Below are 24,335 nucleotides of genomic sequence, written 5' to 3' on the forward strand. Positions count from 1 at the left end.
CTATCTACAGCCCGACGCCTCAATCTCGTAATGGGTAGCCACAAACTAATCTACTCCATGTCGCCCTGTTCCCTGCCATTTCGCTGCCCTCCCCCCAGCTTAAACCCTCCTGTTAAATTACATACACCTCACGTCCCCTTGTTAACCTACTGTTAAATTACATTGGTATAATTCCAGCTTCCATCATTTCGTCGAACATGTCAAGGAATCGAGGTCTTAACAGTCCATCAGACCTCTCACTCATTTTCAGCATAACGTCTTTTCTTTCCTCAGAAAACTTTTCTACATTTATGTCCGTGATGTCCATCATGTTGGCAGCGTCTTCAGGTTCACTTATGACAATTGGAATAAGGAATAACCCAGACAAACAGCCGAAGATCATCCGGCGCCGAAACTCTTGGTGAAGCTCTTGAAGCGTAAAGGGAACAGGAAAGTCAGCAGCGGCCAATACCCCACTGAACGAATCATAGTAGGTCTTGAGGAACTCCTGCAGGTTGTCTTTACGAACAGGGCCATTGAAGCTGGAGTACAAGAAGTAGTTAAGGTCGAGGGCAGGAGAGGCTTTACGCATAATCTGCAGGTCCACCAGCATCACCTCCACGGGTTTACCATCATCATTATATCTGGCAGGCACAAGTTGAAATATTAATGTGGGCTTTTATATGTGTCAGTAAGTACTTATGACTGACTGAGTGACCGCAGACGGGAAAACAAGGTGTGAATAAGAGTTGCAGAATGAGTTTTTCCAAGTAACATTACGTCAGTGAATGAGGATAAGTGTGAGCAAAAACAATCGAATGAGAATGATAGAGAGCAAATGAAACCGAGACTCGGGGATACATGTGTCTGGTGAGTTCAGCGTCTGCGAGAGAAATCGTGAGCATCAATGTGGATGAGACGGAAAGTGAGCGAGTGATAACGGTAGGTGGGAAAGGGTGTGCAAAAATTCCCTTTTTCTATTCATTTATTTATAGGGCTGGATATGGTTAGGTCAACGAGGGTGGAGGGTTGAAAGGAGATGGGGTTTCTACGAGGTGAGAGGAGGAGTCTGTCTGTCAGGTGGCGAAGGGCTTGCTTTATCTCTTTCCAACTGCAAGGCTTGATGGCAGCCACGTGAGTTGTGTCCACACCTTTGGCAAAGTGGGCACACCTACTCTCACTGGTGGCAGACACCTATGGGCAATCAAGGCGCATCAAATGTAGGTGAAGCACATGAGATCTGTCTGGTTCACGTCCCGGCTGGTAGTGAGTGTTGGAGTTGTATGTGTGTATACGTACAGGGCACACCTGCCCACGCAGCTTTTACATGTTTGATGTGGGTGCACCTGGGTGTGTTCCAAGGACTACACTGGAGTCTCTTATAAGTCAACTCAAAAACGCTTTTACAAAAGCCGCAGATTCCACTGGGATACTTACATGATGACCCAGATACTTGGAGAGAAAATTAAAGGTATGTGAAGGGACAAGAAATACTCAGAATGATGATGGCGACCGAGGAGTTGTACTGAATCAGGAGCACTGTGGACGGCACATGAAAAATGAACACTAGCCCCAATTCTTTTTGTTCTTTTTTGGAAGAGTTGTCCCAGCACTGCCTTGCACACCAAGTACCTACATTCCGTGGTGTTTGCTATCATGGAAGACCCACTTGAACAGCTAATTATTATTATTATTATTATTATTTTTTTTTTTTTGGGGGGGGAGTGGAACTCAAATGTTGATCAGCTGTTTCCTATCTGTTGCACGTATTCTTGAAAATGCTTCAATTCAACAGTCTTAAGGTTCTGATTTTTGGTTGCTGCAGTTTGCCAGTTAATTAACGAATTTCAAAATACTCGGATCCCCTCTAAATACTGACCAATATCATCGAGATACTTTACTAAAGCCTATGATCTTCAAAAGAACCATATGGCAAGGTTGGTAATATGAAAATTCAGTACTTCAATTTTGTGGACATCCCTAGGTCAGGGAATATCATGTAAAACAAACTGGTGGAAGGGATGAACGAAAAAAGCTGCAAATTATTAGCCTATACATATCTAGGCCACGTTCCAATCACGAGGATATGTTATGGAAACGATTATTTCTTCACTGAACCATATAAGAAAATTGCAAATGTATGAAAACCTAGACCAAATTAAGACTGAAGACACATAAATGTAATATAACGCTTACACACTCACAGGCCCTACTCTTAAAACTGACACACTTTCCTCATTACACCTGCCCAGCATGAGAAGGGGTTAAATCTGGCCGTCACTCTCACTTTGAGAAGAATGCTCTGGCCTTGTAGGGGACCTCATGTGGCTGGGGTTATGATAATAATAATAATAATAATAATAATAATAATAATAATAATAATATAATAATGAAGATGATGACGATGACGACAACGACGATGATAATAGTGATGATGATAATGACAACAACAACGACGACGATGATGATGATAAGAACAGTGATGACAACAACGATGGTGATGATGATGACAACTGTGACAACAACGACGATGATGATGATAACGATGCTACGTACCTGAACAAAACATTGTTGTTCCAACAGTCCCCGTGTGTTAAAACTGCAAATTTGTAATCCACACGAAACATGTCCAAAAACATGTCCAAGGCATTCTCCTTTGTGTCCCTGATCCACTTCACCACGTTCGCATAATTCGGAACCTTGAGGGAGAAAAATGATTACTGGGAAATACTTTTGTTTTTCCTGTGACTGAGCTTCATAAACAAAAGTTGCAAATGTACGACAAACTAGGTCAAGCTAAAGTCACGATGAAGTGCTATGGAAAAGATGTAGAGATGTAGTAATGTTTTTTGTTTTCCTTTCCTGTCCCTGAGCTAAGGAAAAATACTGCATGAAATACTGTATGAAAATATACCGGGTATGCCAAATTAAGATGAAGAATTTATAGCCATAGACGCATAAGTATACCCTCTTTAACTTGGCCTAAAACTGGCATCTCTCTGCCTTGAATACTGATTCATAGGTAAAGATTAATACTAGAATATGTTGCTATACTCTTTTTACTCCAATTTGGCCTAGATTTTCGTTCTTTTTGGGTTATATGCCGTAGCTCAGTGGCAGACAAAAGACAATACTACCGCTCTGCATCCTTTTCACATGACTGCATCGTGACTTAGATCATGTTTTTCTGTTAAACTATTGTTACAATTCAACATTCAAGATGGAGAGACAGCAGTTTTAGGCCAAGTTAGAATAAAAAGAGTATAGTCACGAAGAAGTGCTATGGAAAGGACGTAACTCTACAGCACTGTCTTCGTTTGTCATTGAGTTACGTGATATAGGCTGCAACTGGACGAAAATCTAGACCGGGTTGAGGTGAACAGAGTATAGTGTGATACAGTATTCTCAAACAAGAGGATATTGAAGTGAATTGCAGAGTAAATCGGTAAAGAAAGGGCGTCACGAAATCTCCAGTCACCGTTTACAAGCAAAAGTGTTCCGTCAAGGGGTAGCTTATCAGTCTTGAGGCGGTATTCTCGTAGGAAGCTCACAAACATCTCTTCTTTACCTGTTTATTTCTGATTCTGTCTCGTTACTATATTCCTGTGTGTTATTCGTGCAATCTTTGTCGATATTAAAAAGATATATGCAGCAAAAACATCATGAATTAATGGGTAGTTTGGAAAATAAATGAAGAGGTGATAGGGAGCCTCCATGCTCAACGAGACTACTGTCCTGGTAACTGATTGGATAAGATAACGTGAACAAGGTCACGCATTCTAGCCGGATAAGGAAGCTCCCTAACACCTCTTCCTTAGCAATTTAGTTTTTGGATATGGCTGGTTATTATCCCTCTGTAATTTATTTATGCAGATTATGGCCAGATTCGAAGGTTTTATATATCGCAGAAGAGACCAGTAAGGTGTAATAAAAAAAATAAATCACTTAGAAAATGGTGTTAGGGAACTTTCCTAACCGACTAGAATATGGACCTAGGTAGATTAATATGAAAATTCGTTGCACTTTTTAAAATCTAATTTGACCCAGGCTTTTGTCCTTTCGCAAATTACGTAGCTCAGTGGCAGGAAAGGACTATGATACGGCTCTACATCCTCTCCTTAGCACTTCCTCGTGACAAGCACCAGAATCTAATGGTACTCTAGTGTTGCAGTTTAGAATTCGAATTGGAGAGATGGATATTTTAGGCGTTTTTTTTTTTTTTTAAGTGCAGGACAGAACCAAAACACACCGGATTATCGCTTAAGCAGAAGAGTGGATGGCTACAACTCCAGGAAATTTTAAACCAATACCTACACATGCTGCTGTAGGGAACTCTCACTTAAAACACACACACACACACACACACACACACTAATAATAACTGGAAAAAAATGAAAACTGTCTGTAAAAAGTAAGAGGTGCTTCATACCCAACAACAGATGAAATTGTGTAGCTGGTGTTCAAGTAAATAAATAAATAAATAAATACACAAATATTATGTAATAAAATTGTAATATAACACCGACATTACAGTACATACCTCACTTCCAGGATTAATAGTGGTAATAGCAGTAGTAGTAGTAACAATGATGATGATGATAATAATAATAATAATAATAATAATAATGAGAGAGAGAGAGAGAGAGAGAGCAATTAGTAATACTAACCTTTTCCATAACCACAGCTCCAGCTTCCATCCGCCCCTCCATCATTTTCTTGAAAAGCAACTGGATATTCTCATCCGTTCTCCACTTGTCAACAATAATTGGCCAAGTTTTCTGCATGTCTTTGTTGGGTAGTGCTGCTTCCATGAGGACAGACGCAGCGTGTAGCCTACCCATCTCCTGCAGCACCAGCGTGGCGTGAGGCACATCCATCCCTCGCCGTCTGTCATACATCTTAAATCCTCGTGGCCGTAAGTCTTCCAACAGCAGTGCCTCCTTCCTCTTCTCCAGACACGAGGCGAACCCCTTGGGAAACCTCATAGTGCCGTGGGAGACAGTTTTTTGTTTAATAGATTTATATCGTTTTGCTACATTCAATATGACTTGCATTGACTAAAACATCATAGAGCTTGTAATACCTGGAAGACAACTTAAAATTCAATAATAATACTAATAGTAATAATGAGAATGATAATAATAATAATAAAATCTTACCGTAGGTCCGTAATCCCTTGCTGTCTCAAAGCCTCATTAAGTTTGCTCGCTATTTCAGTGTAGCACGTCGATTCCTTCACAAAAACATCGTGCATCACGTCCCCCCTGTCGAAAGAATGGTCCTCAGGAAAAGAATGTGTGATTTTAGCTACGTATCTGGCCTCCTTCTCCTGTCCATCCTCTCTGTACCGCACCGCCACGCCTGTCACGATACTTAAATAGTTGTCGCCCTTCTTCGTGAAGTCCTCCACCCTGTAGGAGACCAGGCTGGCAGAGTCCCCCTTGTCTGCTTTCAGTGTGGCCTTGACCAGCGCCTCCGTCACCAGACATCGGTTGTCGGTGGTGGGCACTGCAGACACGGAGGATGTGCATTATAAAGGGTGATATTTATGTTGCCTTTGAGTTACTGTAACAGACCATCCTGAATTATAAATTGCCTAAGCAACTCAATATCTGTTTTATATTTATACAGATCATGTTAAAACTAGTAGCAGTAGTAGTAGTAATAGTAGTAATAATGGTAGTGGGAGTAGTAATAGTAGCTGTAGAAGTAGTACTAGTGGTGGTGGTAGTAGTAGTCGAGAGTCGCATAGACCAGCGACTCCAATAGCTTAATGTCTTAATTTACACTGTAATATCAATAAATATAAAATAAAAATAATAATAGTAATAGTAAATGGCTGGTAACCACAGCCGTTGGCGTGCTTGGGGCCAACGGATTGTAATATGAGGGTTAGTGTTAACCTTCACATTACAACTCCAAATGGTGAATTGTGATTAGCAAGGTTGGTTTTGATCTTCACAATACAATTCTCCGATGGATGGAGGTGATTATTGTAGTAGTAGTAGTAGTAGTAGTAGTAGCAGCAGTATAGTAGTAGTAGTAGTAGTAGTAATAGTAGTAGGAGTAGTAGTAGTATAGTAGTAGGAGTAGTAGGAGTAGTAGTAGTAATAGTAGTAGGAGTAGTAGTAGTAGTAGTAGGAGTAGTAGTAGTAATAATAATAATAATAATAATAATAATAACAACAACAACAAGCCGGTATGTAATGATGGCCAGTTTTCAGTGGACCAAGCTTTGCCAGCGACTGGAAGTGAGTTTCGACACAAAAAGTCATTTCTATATAGAGGTACTCCAGAGGAACATTCCACCCAGGAATCATGGCCCTTGTTTAATAATCTTTGGAATCTTAGCATTTCACACAAGGAAGGTCGTAGCTGTAGTGCTTTTCATATTTTCGGCACTTGATGACTTTTGCCTCCTGACCTGGCAGATATAGGTCATGCATGTACGAAGCACACTTGTAGTACTCATTAACGTCTATAAGCATGTAAAGTTTCATTTGGTTCCATCCACGCACTGTGGAGCAGGTAACTTGAAGTTGGTGGAATGGCCCACCAGAGGTACAACTTCTAAGGGCCGCTACCAGTGACTGGAAGTGAGTTTCGACACTAAATGTCACTTTTCTATGGAGGTACTCCAGTGCAACATTCCACCAAAGAATCATGACCCCGGCTTAATAGTCATCAGAACCTTAGCATTTCGTGCGAGCATAGTCGTGATTTTAGCTATTTTCACTGTTTTTGCATCTGATGACCTTTGACCCCTGACCTGGCCAATGTAGCACACACAGGTGTGCAATAGAAAGTTGTAGTACTATAGTCGCGGCACACGACTCTGAGGTTGTCATTATTGTACCCTGACAACCTACCTGTCAAAAGTGCTTCTGATTTTGTGTATAATACGATACGTATGTGATTCGTGTATAATATATTCGTGTATAATAATATTCGTGTATAATGTATTCGTGTGTAATAACATGATTCGTGTATACTTTGATACTATATCAGAGCACTTTTGACAGGTAGGTTGCCAGGGTACGATAATTTCAACCTCAGGGTGGTGCGCCGCGACTATAGTCAATATCTATAAGCAGGCAAAGTTTCATTCAATTCCATCTAGATGCTGGGGAACTAGGGGGGGATTTTTGAAAACTGGTACTGGGACTCTGAGGCAAATCTTTGCAGAGTTGCCACTCGAAAACTAGAGAGAAAGGAAAAATGGACGGCACACTTCCAACAGGGAATGACCTCAAGATTATGCCTAAAGAAGTCAGAGCTTTCTACGACCATTAATAATGCTTCTACAGCTCAAAATGTGAGAAGTACAAAAAAAGCGGGTTTTTGGCCATTGCTAGGCAACTGTTCGTTGCCTAGCAATCAAAATCTTGCTTACACAGCTAAGTCATAGGCTGGTCATTGTGTCCACGTTTGGTCGGAATCAGTTAATTCTAAAGGGTAGAAGTGCCTGCCACAATTTAAAAAGAATGAAAGAAGAATGCACAACTAATAATAAGGGCAGCAGGGGGAGGGCCAATAATAATAATAATAATAATAATGAGATATCCATTACTTTCAGAATGCACAAGGGGTAGTGAGTGCAACACTCACTGCCTGAACTCATTCCAAGTGCCAATATATGACTGTTGCCCTGTGACCTTGACCTCCAGTCGATTGTTCTATTACATCACCAAGCGATCTTTTACCTCCACACACACACACACACACACACACACACACACACACACACACACACACACACACAACCCACACCAGCAGCCTGAGCCATCCTTGCTATGTATAAAATACCACCAGCTGAGTTCATAGTGGAACACATTTTACGGACCACGCTGTATACAACAGAATGTTAAGGCGTAATATACAAAATAAATCGCATAAAGGTACTACAGAGCCCAAAATGCCACTTAAAATACAACCATTAGTATTTACATTATATATATATATATATATATATATATATATATATATTTTCGACAACCAAAGGTGCTGGAGAGAGACGCCTTCACGTGGTGGCACTGACATAACCAGATGGCTCAACTGCTCGGTTATACATACGTCCCTCAGCTACATGTCTATCCCACAAATAGAGGATGAGGGACTGCAGGAGGGAATTCTCGAACATACGGTCGAAACCCCCTCCTAACTCTCCTTCCCTTGATCTTCCTACTAAAGGAAATATACAGTATTTTTACGTATATAGTCCTCTCTTAGGAAAGATTCTACGTCCCCGTTTTTCCCGCCAGACAGTTCTGCGTCACTCCGCCAAAACATATTGCATCACTACAGCGAAGGGACTGCAAGTTTATTTAAGAATCCCTCCCTAGTATTCACAGAAATACTTAGGATCGGTTCAATATCGTAACTATACTTCATTCACCATCATTTGGCCCAGATTTCCACATTTTGTATCATGGATCACGTAGCTCAGTGGCAGAATAGGAAAATACCGTAACTGTAATTAAGTTACATCATTTCGTTATCGCTTCTTCGTGACTAGCATTATACTCTAAGGTTAATCTATTGTTACTACTCAGCACTGAAGACGAAGAGATGGTTATTCCAGACCAAGTTAATGTGAAAACCGTAGACGGGTCACATTTATGAGCCTTCCTGCGCAGTACAGGATTATTTGTGTTTACGTTTGTCACTTGCGCAATTCCAAACATACACAACCAAACTAATGTGAGCAGTAACGTGCAAAGTACGTAAATACAACATATTATGTATTATGGACAGTGTTTATCTTAGCAACTGAGGACAAGTTCAAGTTTCAGCAGAAATTACACATTGGCGCCGTGATGTGACGTAACGCGGCTCCCAAATAACTGATGCACTTACTCTTTAACTAGTGGCAGTGAGAGGTCGCTTTGTACAACTTTCGACGTTCGCTGCTCCAATGACAGTGATGGACTGAGAAGTGAGAACATCGTAGATGGGGAGGGCAGTTGCCGAGTGGTGCCTTTTTCACCGGTATTTCAGCTGCCATTGGAGGTGTTGCAGTTCCTCTTGCATGGCGATTTATCTCTCCTCTTACTTTTAAGTTTCTTGTATGTTATCTACATCGACTTAATATCGGCATAATTTGTAACAGTCACATACAGGAAGATATTTAGGTGCGACAGGCAAAATAAATCGCCAAGGAAAAGGCGATGAATCTCCAACGAACATTGAGGCTAGAATTCAAAGGTCGGATCTCATCAATTTACGAGATTTTCTAGTACGTCTTCCTCAGCGATTTATTTTTGCATAACAACCTCTTATCCCCTTGTATTATATCGACAAATGTTGAATATTTAACCTATAAAAATACATAAACGTAGAGATAAAGAGGTAGACTGAGGAAGAGGGGTGAGGAAGTCTTTTTGGTCCACGAGTAAACACGTCAGTTAAATATTTTACGGTGCATTGCCCTAAAGAAATCCCTGTACATTTTTCCGCCTTAACATTTTGAAACACTGGACGAAAATATGAAGTATTCTTCACTCACTTCATATTTATGTGTAGCTGTGGTTATTATTGCTAGTAGTACAGTAATAAGATGGAAGATTATATAACATACGTATTACAGTGTGCATTGGGTACAGTAATAAGATGGAAGATTATATACGTATTGCAGTGTGCATTCGGTACAGTAATAAGATGGACGATTATATATCATACGTATTACAGTGTGCATTGGGTACAGTAATAAGATGGAAGATTATATACGTATTGCAGTGTGCATTCGGTACAGTAATAAGATGGAAGGTTATATAACATCCGTATTACAGTGTACATTCGGTACAGTAATAAGATGGAAGATTATATAACATACGTATTACAGTGTGCATTTGGTATAGTAATAAGATGGAAGGTTATATAACATCCGTATGACAGTGCATTCGGAAACATTTGCTTAACGAAAAAGTTGTCCACGGCAACCATGCTCGTTGTGAACCCATCGACCACAACAGTATGCACAAGCGCTTATCGGGCTTCTCAGTGCATAGACACGCTCCTAAACATGACATGTCGTGCTTTAACATACGGGGCATGCCCATGAGAACTTTCGGCTCATTCCACCCAGCGGTTTGACCTGTACAGGGTTCCCAATGTCTAGCGAAAAGTCGGGCACAAAACTGCGCGTGGCTGGCACGCATTTATAATTTACACCATCACTGTCTGCTCGTCGTTTCGTATCTTTAGATGTACAACACGTCGAACTCCGAGGGGATCAATGTGGACACACACACACACACACACACACACACACATACACACACACACACACACACACACACAAAACGCTTACGATTGAATTCGGGAGCAAGCCCGTATTCTGGGTGGTGCTGTTGGCTCCGTAGCACCGTTTTCCTTTTTTATGTAGTATATATACGTTCAGTAGCGACACAGCCTACCTCAGTGGCGTAGAATGGAATAAAGAGGTGTGCTATATGAATCAAATCGCCGAGGAAGAGGTGCAACGAGATCTCCATGGCCACTGATAGCACGCTTCAGAGTTAACTGATGTTCAAGGTTGTTGTGCATATGTGTGTGTGTTGCTTATCTGTGGTTACCATCCCTGATTAGATACAAAGCCAACACTCTTGACTACCTAGCAATTTATTCCTGGAGTGGAATTCTCAAACATTTTTATGATCGATTTCCTGTCGTAACTTAGCTATGTGTTTTACAGGAAGATGTTGACTATCTATCCATTTATCTATTGCCAGACGCCTTAATCCCGTAAGGGGTGGCCACAAACAAATTGCCTCCATGTCGCCCTGTCCCCCGCCATTTCACTGCCCTGCTCCCGGCTCACACACCCCTCTTTCATATACCTCCCACTCCATCCCTCCATCTCATCCTTGGCCTCCCCCTCCCATGTGGAAAGGATGGAGAGCGAGAGACTGACAAGGAGAGTGTATGTAAGAAGAAGACAAGGGAAGATTTTTCACTCCTTTCCTTGATCATCCTGCAGAAAACAGGTATAAATTGCTCTAACTTTCGTCTCGTAACTAAGATTTATTTATGAAGTCAGAATAGCAGACAGGAAAATTCGACAGCCTCCTCGTCCCTCCTGCAGATCAAAGCCTAAGTTACGACAGGAATTGATCGTAAGTCCGTTTGTGTATCCTGCATCGGAGCATTAAAACTCTGTATTTTCTTTCAGGGCGACATGGAGGCGATTTGTTTGTGGCTACCCCTTACGGGATTAAGGCGTCTGGCAATAGATAGATAGATAGATTTTCTTTCAAGCCGTCTACATCCTTTAAACACCGATACAGTTCATACCAAACGGGTGAACAACAACATTTCATATACAGAATAAACAAGAAAGCTTCCTAAACTACAAAAATAAAATACAGATGTTGGGCAGCTGTGTAAATGAAGGAGGTCGTATTATAAAAGGCTATGGAGCTTTCGTAACTCATCTCTCTCGGCGATTTATTTTGCACATCATCCCCTTACATCCAACGGTATATTATTGATTCAAAGTATACAGGTATTAAAGCAAAACATAACTTGCAGGAGAATTTTAAAGCTTTCTGTGCAACTTAAAATACGACCCTCCGGAAATCTTAACATCCTCTTGTGTTATTTATACAGTTTTCATAGAAGAGTTTGTATCAATAGTACACAAGCGGATACTAAGGCGTAATGTTCAAAATAAGTAGCTAAGGAAGAGGTGTACCGATATCATAGAAGACCCCCCCCCCCAGAAGGATTGAAAATGTTTATAGATACGCCCCCAGGATAACGCTGATTTTTTTTTTTTTATGCGAGGAAGAAGGAACCAAAGGCCATGAGCCCGCAGTAACAGTTCCCTCCAAGAGAAAAACAAAATACAATATAGAGCCAAATTCAAGATCCGATCATTTTGAGATGCCTGGACACACTGCGTTTGAAAGACTGGAGATCATAGGCAGCAGGAAATACAGAGAGAGGGAGACAGTTCCAGAGCTGACCTGTTGCATAAATGAAAGACTGGGAGTAACGGTTAACTCTTGCATTAGAGAGTTGGACAGAAAAAGGATGAGAGTTTGCTGCCAGACGGGTGCTACGCGCCCGTCGAAGAGGTGGAGGAATGCAAGCAGATAGTTCAGAGGAGCAGTGACCATTAAAGTAGCGATAGAAAAGAGATAAAGATGCAACAGTGCGGCGAAGAGACAGAGGTTGAAGGGAGTCAGTAAGAGGAGGAGAGTTAATGAGACGAAAAGCCTTTGACTCCACCCTATTGAGAAGAGCTGTATGTGGGGAGCCTCCCCACACATGAGAGTTGTACTCCACACAGGGGCGGATAAAACCCCTGTATAGAGTCAACAATTGCGCAGGGGTAAAGAAAGACCGGAGTCGGCTTAGCACACCCAATCTCTTGGAAGCAGATTTTACAAGAGATGTAATATGATCTTTCCAAGATAAGTCCCGAGTAAATGAAACCCCAAGCATGTTCAAGGATGATGCAGGATTAAGCTGAATATTATTAAACATTAGTGGGTATACCTGTTGAAGATTTTGTCGGGTTGATAGGTGTAAGAACTGAGTCTTAGATGCATTAAAGACAACCATATTATTTTTACCCCAGTCAGAGATACGAGCCAAGTCAGACATTAGGTGTGCCATAGCCTCATCCCTTGTTTGTTGAAGTAACTGTTGAGATGGGCGTTGCGGGAACCGAATGGAAAGGTGAAGGGTGGAGTCATCAGCGTATGAGTGGATAGGGTTAGATGTACAGCTTAGAAGATCATTGATGAATAAAAGGAAGAGAGTTGGTGATAGGACAGAGCCCTGAGGAACACCACTGTTGATAGATCTAGGAGAAGAACGATGGCCGTCTACAACAGCGGCTATAGAACGATCAGAAAGGAAGCTAGCGATGAAGGCACAGATAGAAGGATAGAAACCGTAGGAGGGCAGTTTGGAAATAAAAGATTTATGCCAGACTCGATCGAAAGCCTTTGAGATGTCAAGTGCAATGGCAAAGCTTTCGCCAAAGTCACACCAAGGTCACATGCAGGAACGCAGCTGGGAGGGTGTGACACACTCTGCAGTGGCAATGATCTTACTAAACAAACATGCAGTACTTCTAAGCTAGGAATACAGGATCTTACTAAACAAACATACTTCTAAGCGAGGAATACAGGATCTTACTAAACAAACATACAGTACTTCTAAGCGGGGAATACAGGATCTTACTAAACAAACATACAATATCTCTATGCGGGGAATACATGATCTTACTAAACAAACATACAGTACTTCTAAGCGGGGAATACAGGATCTTACTAAACAAACATACTTCTAAGCGGGGATTACAGGATCTTACTAAACATGTACCTCTAAACGGGGAATAAACATGATCTTACTCAACGAACATACTTTGTGTAGCACTCTGTTGGTGAACGCTGTGACAGATGCACTAAGTCAACTCTTTTCACTCTAGCATGGCCCAAAGTGCCATCTCTCCATTTTGAATACAGTACTGAAACAATAGATTAACATTAGATTATGATGACAGTCACGAAGTGCAATGGGAAGGAAGTAGACTGGTAGCAGCCTGGTGTCCTTTTCTACCACTGAGTTACGTGAAAGAAAAGCTACAAAAGGATGAAATTATGGGCCAAGTGAAGGTGAAAGGTCTACAGCTGATTAAAGAAAAAAAAAAACGCAAGTCAGGGTGACGAGACGCGAGTGTCATGCTGATGTGTGCGTCTCGCCACTGACGCCCATGCACCTGACTGACGGTGGCACAGCAGGGTTCTCAACATCCATTCCTTTGCGACTTATTTATTACATTTCAAATTTTTCTTGTATGATATTTGGTTTTAATGTCGAGAAAGCTTACATAAAAAACAAGCAAGTGATATTCTGTTTAGAATAAATCGCTACGGAAAAGGTGTTGCGAAGTCATCAAAGCCAACTACACTTCATTCACCTTCTATCTATTCTATTGCCAGACGCCTTAATCCGGTAAGGGGTGGCTACAAACGAATCGCCTCCATGTCGCCCTGTCCCCCGCTATTTCACTGCCCTGCTCCCAGCCCATATCTCCTTCTCTCATATACCTCTCCACTCATTTCATCCTTGGCCTTCCCCTCCCTCTCCCCCCGTCCACCTCACTCACATACACTCTCCTCGTCAGTCTGCCACTCTCCATCTTCTCCACATGGCCAAACCACCTCAGTGTGTTTCTCCTAACGCTTCCTATCACATCCACATCCACACCACAACTCTCCTTCACTTCCTCATTTGTCAGTCTGTCTCTCCGTGCGGCTCCACATGGTCCTCTCAGATAACTTATTTCTACTACTCTAACTCTTGGCCTCTGTCCCTCCAACACCATCCAAGCTTCGCTTCCATAGGTTTGAGTTGGTATCACAATACTGTCATGTAGTAACTTTTTCACTTCCGCACTCACTTCCCTGTTTCTTATCACTGCTTTCAAGGAACCACCAACCTTTCTTCCTTGCTGTACCCTTTCAAGCACTTCACCCTCTAAATTTCCATCCTCACTCATCACACTACCCAAGTACTTAAACGCACTGACATTTTCCATTTCCTCCTCATCCAGCCTCACTGTACATTCACTGACTTCACCTCTCTCAAAGACCATAACTTTACTCTTTCCTACATTCACCTTTAGATTCCGTTTCTTACACACGCTCCCAAACTCATCCACCACACCAGTTAAAATGGCCATTAGGATCCCCTCCATGCAGTCCTGTTGCAGCATCTGTACTCAGGCCTCCCTTCCATACCATGGTCATACCATTTGCCACTTTCTTCCTTAGCCACTAAATTTTCCACTGTTCTTTACACATTTACCTTTCTTTTCCATTACTGTACTATGGTGCTCAATCCTTCCACCATTTCAGATTTATCATCATTCAAAAGGATTTCACATTGAATTGTCGTATGCTACAAAAGGAAAGCTTAAAAGGATGTCATTATGAGATAACTGAATGAAAACTCAAGTGAACCTGCCTTCTCCAACATCAAAGCTGCAGCTTCCATCTGGCCACTTTTCATTGTACTAAATACTGTTTTGTTTATCTCATCAATTATCCACTTATCAACAAGGACAAGCCATGTCTTAGCAGTGTCTTTGGTGGGCAGTGATGCTTCCATGATGACAGATGCAGCATGTAGCCTGGCCATCTCCTGCAGCACCAGTGTGCTGTGGGTCGTGTCCACCCCTCGCCGCCTGTCATTCATCTGGAACCCACCAGCTCGCAGGTCCTCCATCATTATTACCTCCTTGTTCTTAGCCAGGTTTGTAGCGTAGGCCCAAGCAAACCTAGGGGGGTTGTGGATAAGACTTTAATGACATTTGTAAGGTGTTACACAACTATTTAAGCCACTGCATACAGTCTTTATGAAAATATGTGGATGCTGTTTTCTGCATGGTTAAACATTAGTCTTACTCAGGATTTTGGCATGATTATGTATATGTAAAGGCCATATGAACTTACTAATCGCTGTAGTGACCGGGATGTGAACTCTGGCCCACGTGCTCACCTGGCATGCACACAACACCAGAGCCAAAGAGGGGATCCCCACATTGGTTCTGACAACATAGGCTTACATAGAACCCCATTATATATAGACATATTCTAAATCTAATGGTATGGAATCTACAGTGTGACCTAGGCCAGCAATGAGAAAGACATGCATTCACTCAGGTAAGGTTAGTATTTCAGAATCTGAAAATGGAACAATTACCTCACATTATGTAATGATTCCTGATGGTTTACATCAACTTTCCCAAACTACACATGAAGTTTGACAAAGCTTTCACCGCAAATGTTGCATAACAATGTTTTTGACAGTTCACCACTCCCGAGGTGGATGGCAAGCTGGTGATAGGGAGAGCTGGAGCTCCCGTTTCACCAGCCCTCAGGACTTGATCCTGACCATCTCCCTTTTCTGAATATTTTCAGTGCATTCATTTACACAGAGAGTAGGCCAGCATGCTCTCATAATACCTCTACCTTCAACTGTCTACACCACACAACATGCACATAACATATCACACCTTCTGTTCACACCTTTAGTAATGGCCGCTGCAATCTTACAATCAAATGAGGTGGTACCTCGGATTGCCACCACCGGCAGGGTAGGGCTGGAGGCACATGGTCCTCCCGGTCGCCATCAAGCGACTGTGCCGGCAGCGACTGTTGCTATTTCCGGGAATGCTCATCGGCGAAGAGGTGATGGTGTGGCCTTATTCTTTACCAACATCCGCGGCCTTACCACAAATTTAAACTCAGTTCATTTTTTCCTTCAGTCCATATCCCCTTTGGCCCTTTTCCTCACAGAACCACAAATCTCACCCTCTACCGATATATCTCCATTTTGTTTTCCCGGTTACCATCTCCTTACAAACTTTCGAAACAAGGGCGGCACCTGTTGTTATATCAAATCCCAATATGCAGTTGATACTATTTGAAACTTCACTTCATCCAGTTTTGATTACTCATTATATAAATTAAATTGCCAAAACATTACCAAATATATCTGTGTAGTTTATTGTTCCCCCAATGCTTCTTCGGAACCCAGTGTATTTGATTCCATATCCACTCAGTTGAGTAACCTTGACCTTCTCCTTGGCAATGAAATGACCATTTTGGGTGATTTTAACATACACAATGTTGAATGGTTATTGCATTCTGCCCGGACTGACGACGCTGGTCTAGAATGCGAGCTGTTTGCGGAATCGTTTAATCTCACCCAGTTGGTAAAGCAACCAACCAGAATACCTGATAATCCTGACCATAATGCCCATCTCTTGGATTTATTCTTGACAAATAATCCAGATCAATACAGGATAGAGGTACTGTCACCACTTGGATCCTCTGACCACAATCTCATCAAAGCCTCATTAGTTAACCCTCCTACACCTCCCCATTCCGAACCTGTCAGGGTGACCCGATGGCACTTTGACAGGGCAGACTGGGATGGATTTAGAAATTATCTTGCTGACGTTCCATGGCAGTCTTTCTTCTCTAGTGATCCCAATTCTACCCAGTGCCACATTTGCGACTTAATACTAGCTGGTATGGATTTATTCATACCAAGTCAACAATTCACTAAAAGATCAAACTCTCCAAAAATGGTTTGATGGCAATTGTGCCAGAGCAACAGCCCAAAAGTCATTAGCATATAACTCTTACTTAAAATCAAAAACATCTGAATCACTCTCCCAATTTAAAATTGCTAGAAATCATACAAAAGCTGTATTAAATCTATCTAAATCAAACTTTCTTGAAAAGCAAGCATCAAAACTACTTAACAACCTTAATGACAATAGAATATTCTGGTCAACACTTAATTCTTTCAATAATAACTTTAACAAGTCATCTTCCATTCCCCCACTAAAATCTTCAGATGGCAATATTACAAATGACCCAGGTGGGAAAGGAGATATCTTTGCTAGTACCTTTGCCAGAAACTCTACCATAGATGATACCAGCCAGAATGTCTCAGTACTGGAACTTGATTCTCCCGAAATTGCCCCACTTAAAATACAGACAAGATTCGTAAAATCCATCCTAGACAATTTACCTACCAACAAAGCTCCAGGCCCAGATGGAATTCCGCCAATTGTTTTGAAAAAGTGTTCCCCTGAACTTGCCTCTGTCCTAGCCAAATTATTCAGACTATGCATACGTACTTCTTTATTCCCAAATTCATGGAAACAAGCCAATATCCACCCAGTTCCGAAGAAAGGAAGCTCGTCTGACCCCTCCAATTACAGACCAATAGCTGTCACATCTTCTCTTGGTAAGGTATTTGAAACTTTGATTAATAAGCATATTGTTAAACATCTTGAATCCAACAACTTAATTAGTGATAGACAATACGGTTTTCGCCACGAAAGATCCACCATTGACATACTCAATCTCTTAACTCATACCATCCATCAATCAATTGATCTTTTTGGAGAAACTCATGCAGTAGCTCTTGATATCTCTAAAGTTTTCGACAGAGTATGGCACCGTTCCCTGCTGTCCAAACTCCCTTGCTATGGACTAACGTCTTTTGTTCCTTTGATTTCTTCTTATCTTAGTGACAGGAAAATAAGAGTAAAAGTAGATGATGTATATTCGAGTTTCCACTCAATTAACGCCAGCGTGCCGCAGGGATCAGTTCTGGCGCCAACCCTATTTCTGGTTCATATTAATGATCTCTTATCTGTCACTCACAATCCCGTTCACTCATATGCAGATGACTCAACACTCCATAGTTCATTCACACTCAGACATCCATTTACAAAGTCTAATATCACTACCTCTCAACTCAGTACAGCCATCTCCATAAATCAAGATCTAGCTACAATCAGTGAATGGGGACAAAACAACCTTGTCTCTTTTAATGCTAGTAAAACTAAATATATACAGTTTACTAATAGACAGATATTGCTAGATTCGTACATTACCTTCAGTGCTACTAATATTCCCATCTCCAAAAGTATTGAAATTCTTGGTGTCTCACTTAACAGTGCCCTCAGCTGGACCTCTCATGTCAGATCACTTGCTAAAACCGCCTCAAAGAAACTTGGATTATTGTACAGAGTCCGTAACTTCTTCGCCGATGAGCAGTTAGCTATAATTTATAAGAGTCATGTGCGTTCTCAGCTTGAATATTGCTCACCCTTGTGGAATGGTTGTGGAGGGGTTGCATTAATACAACTAGACAAAATTCAGAATAAAGCTGTTAGAATCATTAACAACCCTGCCATTACATATAAACTACCTCCCCTGCAAGTAAGAAGGAATGTTGCCTCCCTTGCATTATTTTACAGATATTTTTTTGGCAAATGCTCAGACGAAGTTGCGTCCATGGTGCCACCTCTCCATGCCTTCCCTCGTGCTACACGGGCATCTGGTAGCGCTCATGACTGGAATGTCACTCAACCATATTGCAGAACTTCTGCCTATCAGAATTCTTTCATTCCCCGAACTGCATCTCTCTGGAACTCGCTTCCCCAGAGTTGTTTTCCTCCAAATTTCAACCCACAACTGTTCAAGTCTAACTGTTACAGATATTTTATGAATAGAGGACACCAGTAATCTGGTGTATGGATTTTTTTTTCCCCATTTGTTTTTCCTTCCTCCGTTCTGTTATTTAAAAAAAAAAAAAAAAAAAATGATTATGTCATTTATATTGGTGAACCATATTATTCTTATATATTATTTTCAATATCTATAAAGTGGTCTATCTACCTATCTACCTACCGCCAGATGCCTCAGTCCCGTAAGGGGTGGCCAGAAACAAATCGTCTCCATGTCGCCCTGTCCAACACCATTTCACTGCCCTACTCGCACCCCCTTCTCTTATATACCTGTCCACCTCATCCCCTGATCTCATCCTCGGTCCTCCCCCTCCCTCTTCCCCCCTCCACCTCACTCGCATACTCTCTCCTCGTTAGTCTCTTGCCCTTCATCCTCTCCACATGGCCAAACCACCTCATTGTATTTTTCCAAAGACTTTCTATCACATCCACATCCACACCACAATGCTCCCTCACTTCCTCATTTGTCAGCCTGTCTCTCCACTTAACTCCACATGTTCCTCTCAGATAACTCATTTCCACTGCTCTCTCTCTTGACTTGTGTCCCTCCATCATATATATAGTATAACATCAACATCAGAAAAATATAAATCTTTTTACTTTTCTAGCTATAAATATTCAGGAATGCAATTTCTTCATTACCCTTCAAACTTCTTTTCTTCCCGTCAATGCATAGCTAAAAAGCATACTGTATTCAAAATTGTGGATTAAGGCTACCATCATTATTATATCTGAAAAACCGAAAGTAGTGCTAATGAATTAAATGATAAAGGCTGATTTTAAAAAGCTTATATCATCAACAAAATGTCTGGCTATTAATTTACACTATAAATTGTTACTGATCATTTCAAACCTCCAAAAATATATATGAAGCATGAAAACGGCTAAAATATGACAACATATATGGCAGGAAAAGACGAGAAAATATATATTATTTTTTTTTGACAAGTCACCCACAGAGAAAAATGGGCACTCTGTGTGTGTGTGTGTGTGTGTGTGTGTGTGTGTGTGTGTTCTTACCTGATTGTATCTTTACAGGAATGAGTCATGCACGTACTGCCCCGTGTCTTAAACCATTTTCATCATACATCTTAAATTTATGAATTGTTTTGGCACACACTGTTTCATTCGGTAGTGCATTCCACTGATCATTTTCCCTATTTGGGAAACTAAATTTCCTTACGTCTTTATCGCCTCTCTTTTTATGTAGTTTTTTGTAGTGTCCTCTTGTTGATATGCATTTATGTAGCATGATCATGTCTCCTCTTTTCCTTCTCTCCTGTAGTGTTGGCAGAGTCAGTTTTTCTAGTCTTTCTTCGTAGCTTAGATACCTTAAGCTTGGTACGCATCTCGTAGCGGCCCTTTTAACTTTTTCAGTCTTATCTATGTGTTTTTTGAGATGAGGATTTCAGACTACTGAGGCATACTCCTGGGTTGGTCTGATGAATGATGTTATTATCTTTCTCAGCATGTCTTCATTTATGTACAGTATGTGAATGTTATTCTCATATTTGCAAGTAGTGTATACATGTTCCGTACCTTCTCACTGATGTGGTCAGCCGGAGATAGTTTGTTATTGATAATCACACCTAGATCCTTCTCTCTTTCTGATATGTGTAGGGTTTTACTTCCTAACTTATAATCCCAGTCTGGTCATTTTCCACTTTTACAAAACTTGATTAGTGGTAGGTGGTGGCGACCATCATCCGCTCACTTGATGTAGTGCTGCCTATTTCTTCCTTAGCCTTTATCATTCTTTTTCTGTGCCTACTCTTCTCTTTTCCTATTTCTCCCATTTTTCCTGTCACTTCTTATTGCTTTTCTTTCCTTTACAGGTGGCTTTACATTGAGTGACAAGCCAAATGGTTTCCTGTAAGCCAAGAAATCATTTACAATGCTGGGTGGTAACCATATAACCAAACCATACTTGTCAGCAAGTGGGTTGGTGGAGGGTTAGTGCCCCTCCCCGTAAAACAAATAACTTAAAGGCAAATGGCCACCCCTTATGGGATTATGGCATCTGGCAATAGATAGATAGATAGACAAAACTTGATTACACGACACTCGTCCACACTGAATTTCATTTGCCATTTATTACTCAGTTCATGAAGTTTATTTAATTCTTATTGTAGCTCTTTACAGGAGTCTATGTTAGTAATTGTCTTTCGTATTTTTGCATCATCGCCGAACATATTTAGATGGATTTAATTTCCAGTGTTACTGTATGTCATTTATATACACTAAAAACATAATTAGTGCCAGCACTGAGCCCTGTGGAACTCTGCTGTCACTTCTCTCCATGATGAGCAATTTCCCCTTAGTACTGTTCTCATTTCCCTTTTTCTGAGAAAATCTTGCATCCAACAGTACAGTTTGCCTCGGATTCCTCCTTGATGGTACAGTTTCCATAAAAGTCTTTGGTGCGGTACTCTGTCAAATGTTTTCTTGAGATCTAGATAGATACTGTCCACCCACCCTTCTCTTTTCTGTAATGTTTCTGCAACTGTCATAGTAGCTTAATAGATTAGTAACACATGAGTTTCCCTTTCTAAAACCAAACTGCCTTTCTGTTATCATATTGCGTTCTTCTTGATGGTTTACCCAGACTTTTCTTAACAGTTTTTCCAGTATCTTACTTACAACACTGGTTAGTGATACTGGTCGATAGCTGAGTGGATTTTGTCTGTTACCTATCTTAAATAAGGGAACAATGTTTGCTGTCTTGCAAATATCAGGTAGTTTACCTTGAGCCAAGGATTCCTTGAATATTGTGTGTGTGTGTGTGTGTGTGTGTGTGTGTGTGTGTGTGTGTGTGTGTGTGTGTGTGTGTGTGTGTGTGTGTGTGTGAAAGCCACATGTAACTCTGATTCCAAGATGATTTATACATCAGAAAAAGAGAAAAAAAAAAAGGTTTGTGAACCATGCCTCTTGCATCATGCCATGGAACCGTAGAAGGGGAGGTAGAGAAATGGGTGTGGTGAACAATGGAAAGTGTGGGATGAACAGGAATGTTGATGGGCAGTGGGGCTGGGACAGGAAAGTATACCCTGTGAAAATGGATGGTGTAGTATTAATGATTTTAGAGCCAAGAAGGTTTTTCAAAACACCGTACAGTGCCCTCCAAGAGTAAAGGTGTCGTGGAGGTAGAGAAATCAGTGTGGGGGACAAGAAATAGATGAGCTGAGCTTGAACCATGATGGTGGGTGGGAAGGGGGTCATGATAGTATACCCTGTGAAAATGGGTGCTGCAGGGTCAATAGTCTGGCTACTATTTCAAAGTGTTGCCTGAGAAGATGATGTTAGTGTTGTTCTCATTAGCCTGACATCTTGTGACTCAGACATGAATAAAAATGAATATGACAGATTACCAAGTGAAACTGAATGTTAGAGAAAGTCAGGGATTTGCAGTAAAAGTTATGAACATCCACTGAATTCTATGATAAAATATAATATGAGGTGAATTAAAGTAAATAAAAGTGTGGGCAGAACTGTCATTTGAAGGGAAGTATCTGTAACACAGAGAGTTGCTGGTCCAGCGGAAGACTGACTTAAGCTTGTGGCCCACAACAGGTTAAGTACTTTGCACAAAGAGTGCGTTTATAATGGGGGAACAAAGTTTGGATGGTTAAGCCTGCAAGGTGGAGTTCGAATTCCAGGCGCTTGAACAATGGATAAATGAGTGTCTGGCCCATACCACTGGCATGTCACTATGTAATTCTCCCTGTACTGAGCTATTGTCTCTCCTTGCTTTCTGTACCTTGCCTCACACCATCCTTAGGTGAGAAAATGGGGTTGGAATAATTAATGAAAACGGTGATGATGATAATGATTGCAATGGATCCAGTATTGTACTGTTGAATGTATCAGATACCTCACATGAGTTCAGCCATTCCTGTCTTCTTCATAACTTGGTTCAGCTTAGGAATTATCTCAGTGTAACAAGCTGCTTCTTTTGCAGCAATATGAGTAAGCATTCCTACAATAATGGGAGCGGAGTCCTTGATCCCTGGGTGTGTGATTTTAGCTACGTAGGTCTTCCCCTGAGGCAGATCCCCTTCCCTGTCCCTGTCCCTGTACTACACCACCACACTGGTCACGATGCATGCATAATTGTCGCCCATTTTGGTGAAATCCTGCTCTCTGAAGGACACAAGCTTGGCGGTGTCTCTGCTGTAGTGATCACATTTGTAGTGTCAGATGTTGTGGCCACTGGAAAAAACATAAGAGGAAAAATGTTAGTACTCTGGCACATTAACACTACAATGAGTGCTATTAAGCAAATGCAGATGTAAAACAACAGGATACGTAATCAAGAGAGTAAATTAAAGTTCTTCTAGCCGTAAAAGTCAGTTCCTTAGTAAATAGCTTTTGAATTGCTGGACTGTAGTGATGTAAAGTTCAATCTAAAATGAGTTCAGTGACATGTAGAACTTTTAACCTTGGTCAACTGGGGCCTTATTTAATCACAGGTGAAGATTTATTATCAATCAGACCCCAGACATGAAATATCAAACTAGTTCCTGAACTCCAGATGTCCATCTACCACACACCAACAGAGGACTGATTCCTAAGAAAGATCACACAACACCACTTGGGTGCTAATACTCGCATCTATATCATTGTATGCTAGAGATTTTTCATTGAAAACTAATGTACTTTCATTTCAGTTGTATGGGAATAATAACCCATTAGAACAACCTACAAGAAAACCTTCATTAATGAAATTCATATTCCTGAATTATTCCCATCTAAGCACACACACTTCTATTCTCGGATCATTCGACTTCCTTTTCTCTGCATCTCATAAATTTCTGTTTCAAAGCAACCCAGATTACGCACATTTCTTTATTTCATTTCCATTGCTTCCACGTTTGACTTTTAAAGCTCAAGTCACACCAGTCTCACACCCATATACTAATGTGGACACTATCCCATCTTCATGCACTCCTCTTGCAGCCTTTGTATCCTGTCCTCTTGTTTTGTTTCAAAGACTTCATAATATTACATTTTCCTTTATGTATATGTCTTTTTTTGTGTGTGTGCCTGAACTACGCTGCTAACCAATTTCTTTTCATATTCAACATTTTACACTCACTGACTGAGGTATTTAAATTCCTCCCCCAATATAAGTCTCCCTTTGTTCACATGTCTCTAGACCAGCAATTTTGCCTTATTTATACTCACAGATATTCACATTCTACGAATATCCCATTCCCTTTCAGCATGCAGCATTGCACACTGGCTTCTTAGCTAATCCCACTCTGTGTGAATATATATATATATA

General features: G+C 41.1%; 1 protein-coding gene across 1 annotated transcript; it reads right to left on the reverse strand.

Moving 5' to 3' along the window:
* Positions 1-82: 82 nt before the first annotated feature.
* Positions 83-19,347, reverse strand: LOC145393841 (uncharacterized). Its single transcript, XM_080267883.1, has 6 exons — positions 19,322-19,347; positions 14,958-15,274; positions 5,139-5,487; positions 4,647-4,959; positions 2,536-2,678; positions 83-623 (listed from the first exon to the last, which is right to left on the reverse strand). The coding sequence occupies exons 1-6, from the start codon at positions 19,345-19,347 to the stop codon at positions 158-160; spliced, it is 1,614 nt and encodes a 537-aa protein (XP_080124009.1). The 3' UTR covers positions 83-157.
* Positions 19,348-24,335: the final 4,988 nt, after the last annotated feature.

The sequence above is a fragment of the Coenobita brevimanus genome, chromosome 25 (assembly GCF_032717465.1).
Source record: "Coenobita brevimanus isolate Jiangsu-jjx chromosome 25, ASM3271746v2, whole genome shotgun sequence".
NCBI classification, from domain to species: Eukaryota; Metazoa; Arthropoda; class Malacostraca; order Decapoda; family Coenobitidae; genus Coenobita; species Coenobita brevimanus.

Excerpts from the sequence above, each read along its gene's own strand:
- LOC145393841 (XM_080267883.1), bottom strand. The coding sequence starts at position 19,347 with ATGAGATCAGGGGATGAGGTGGACAG. Across the intron at positions 4,960-5,138 it reads CAAGGGATTACGGACCTACG|GTTTCCCAAGGGGTTCGCCT; the intron begins GTAAGATTTTAT and ends CGGCACTATGAG. Across the intron at positions 624-2,535 it reads AACAACAATGTTTTGTTCAG|ATATAATGATGATGGTAAAC; the intron begins GTACGTAGCATC and ends TGTGCCTGCCAG.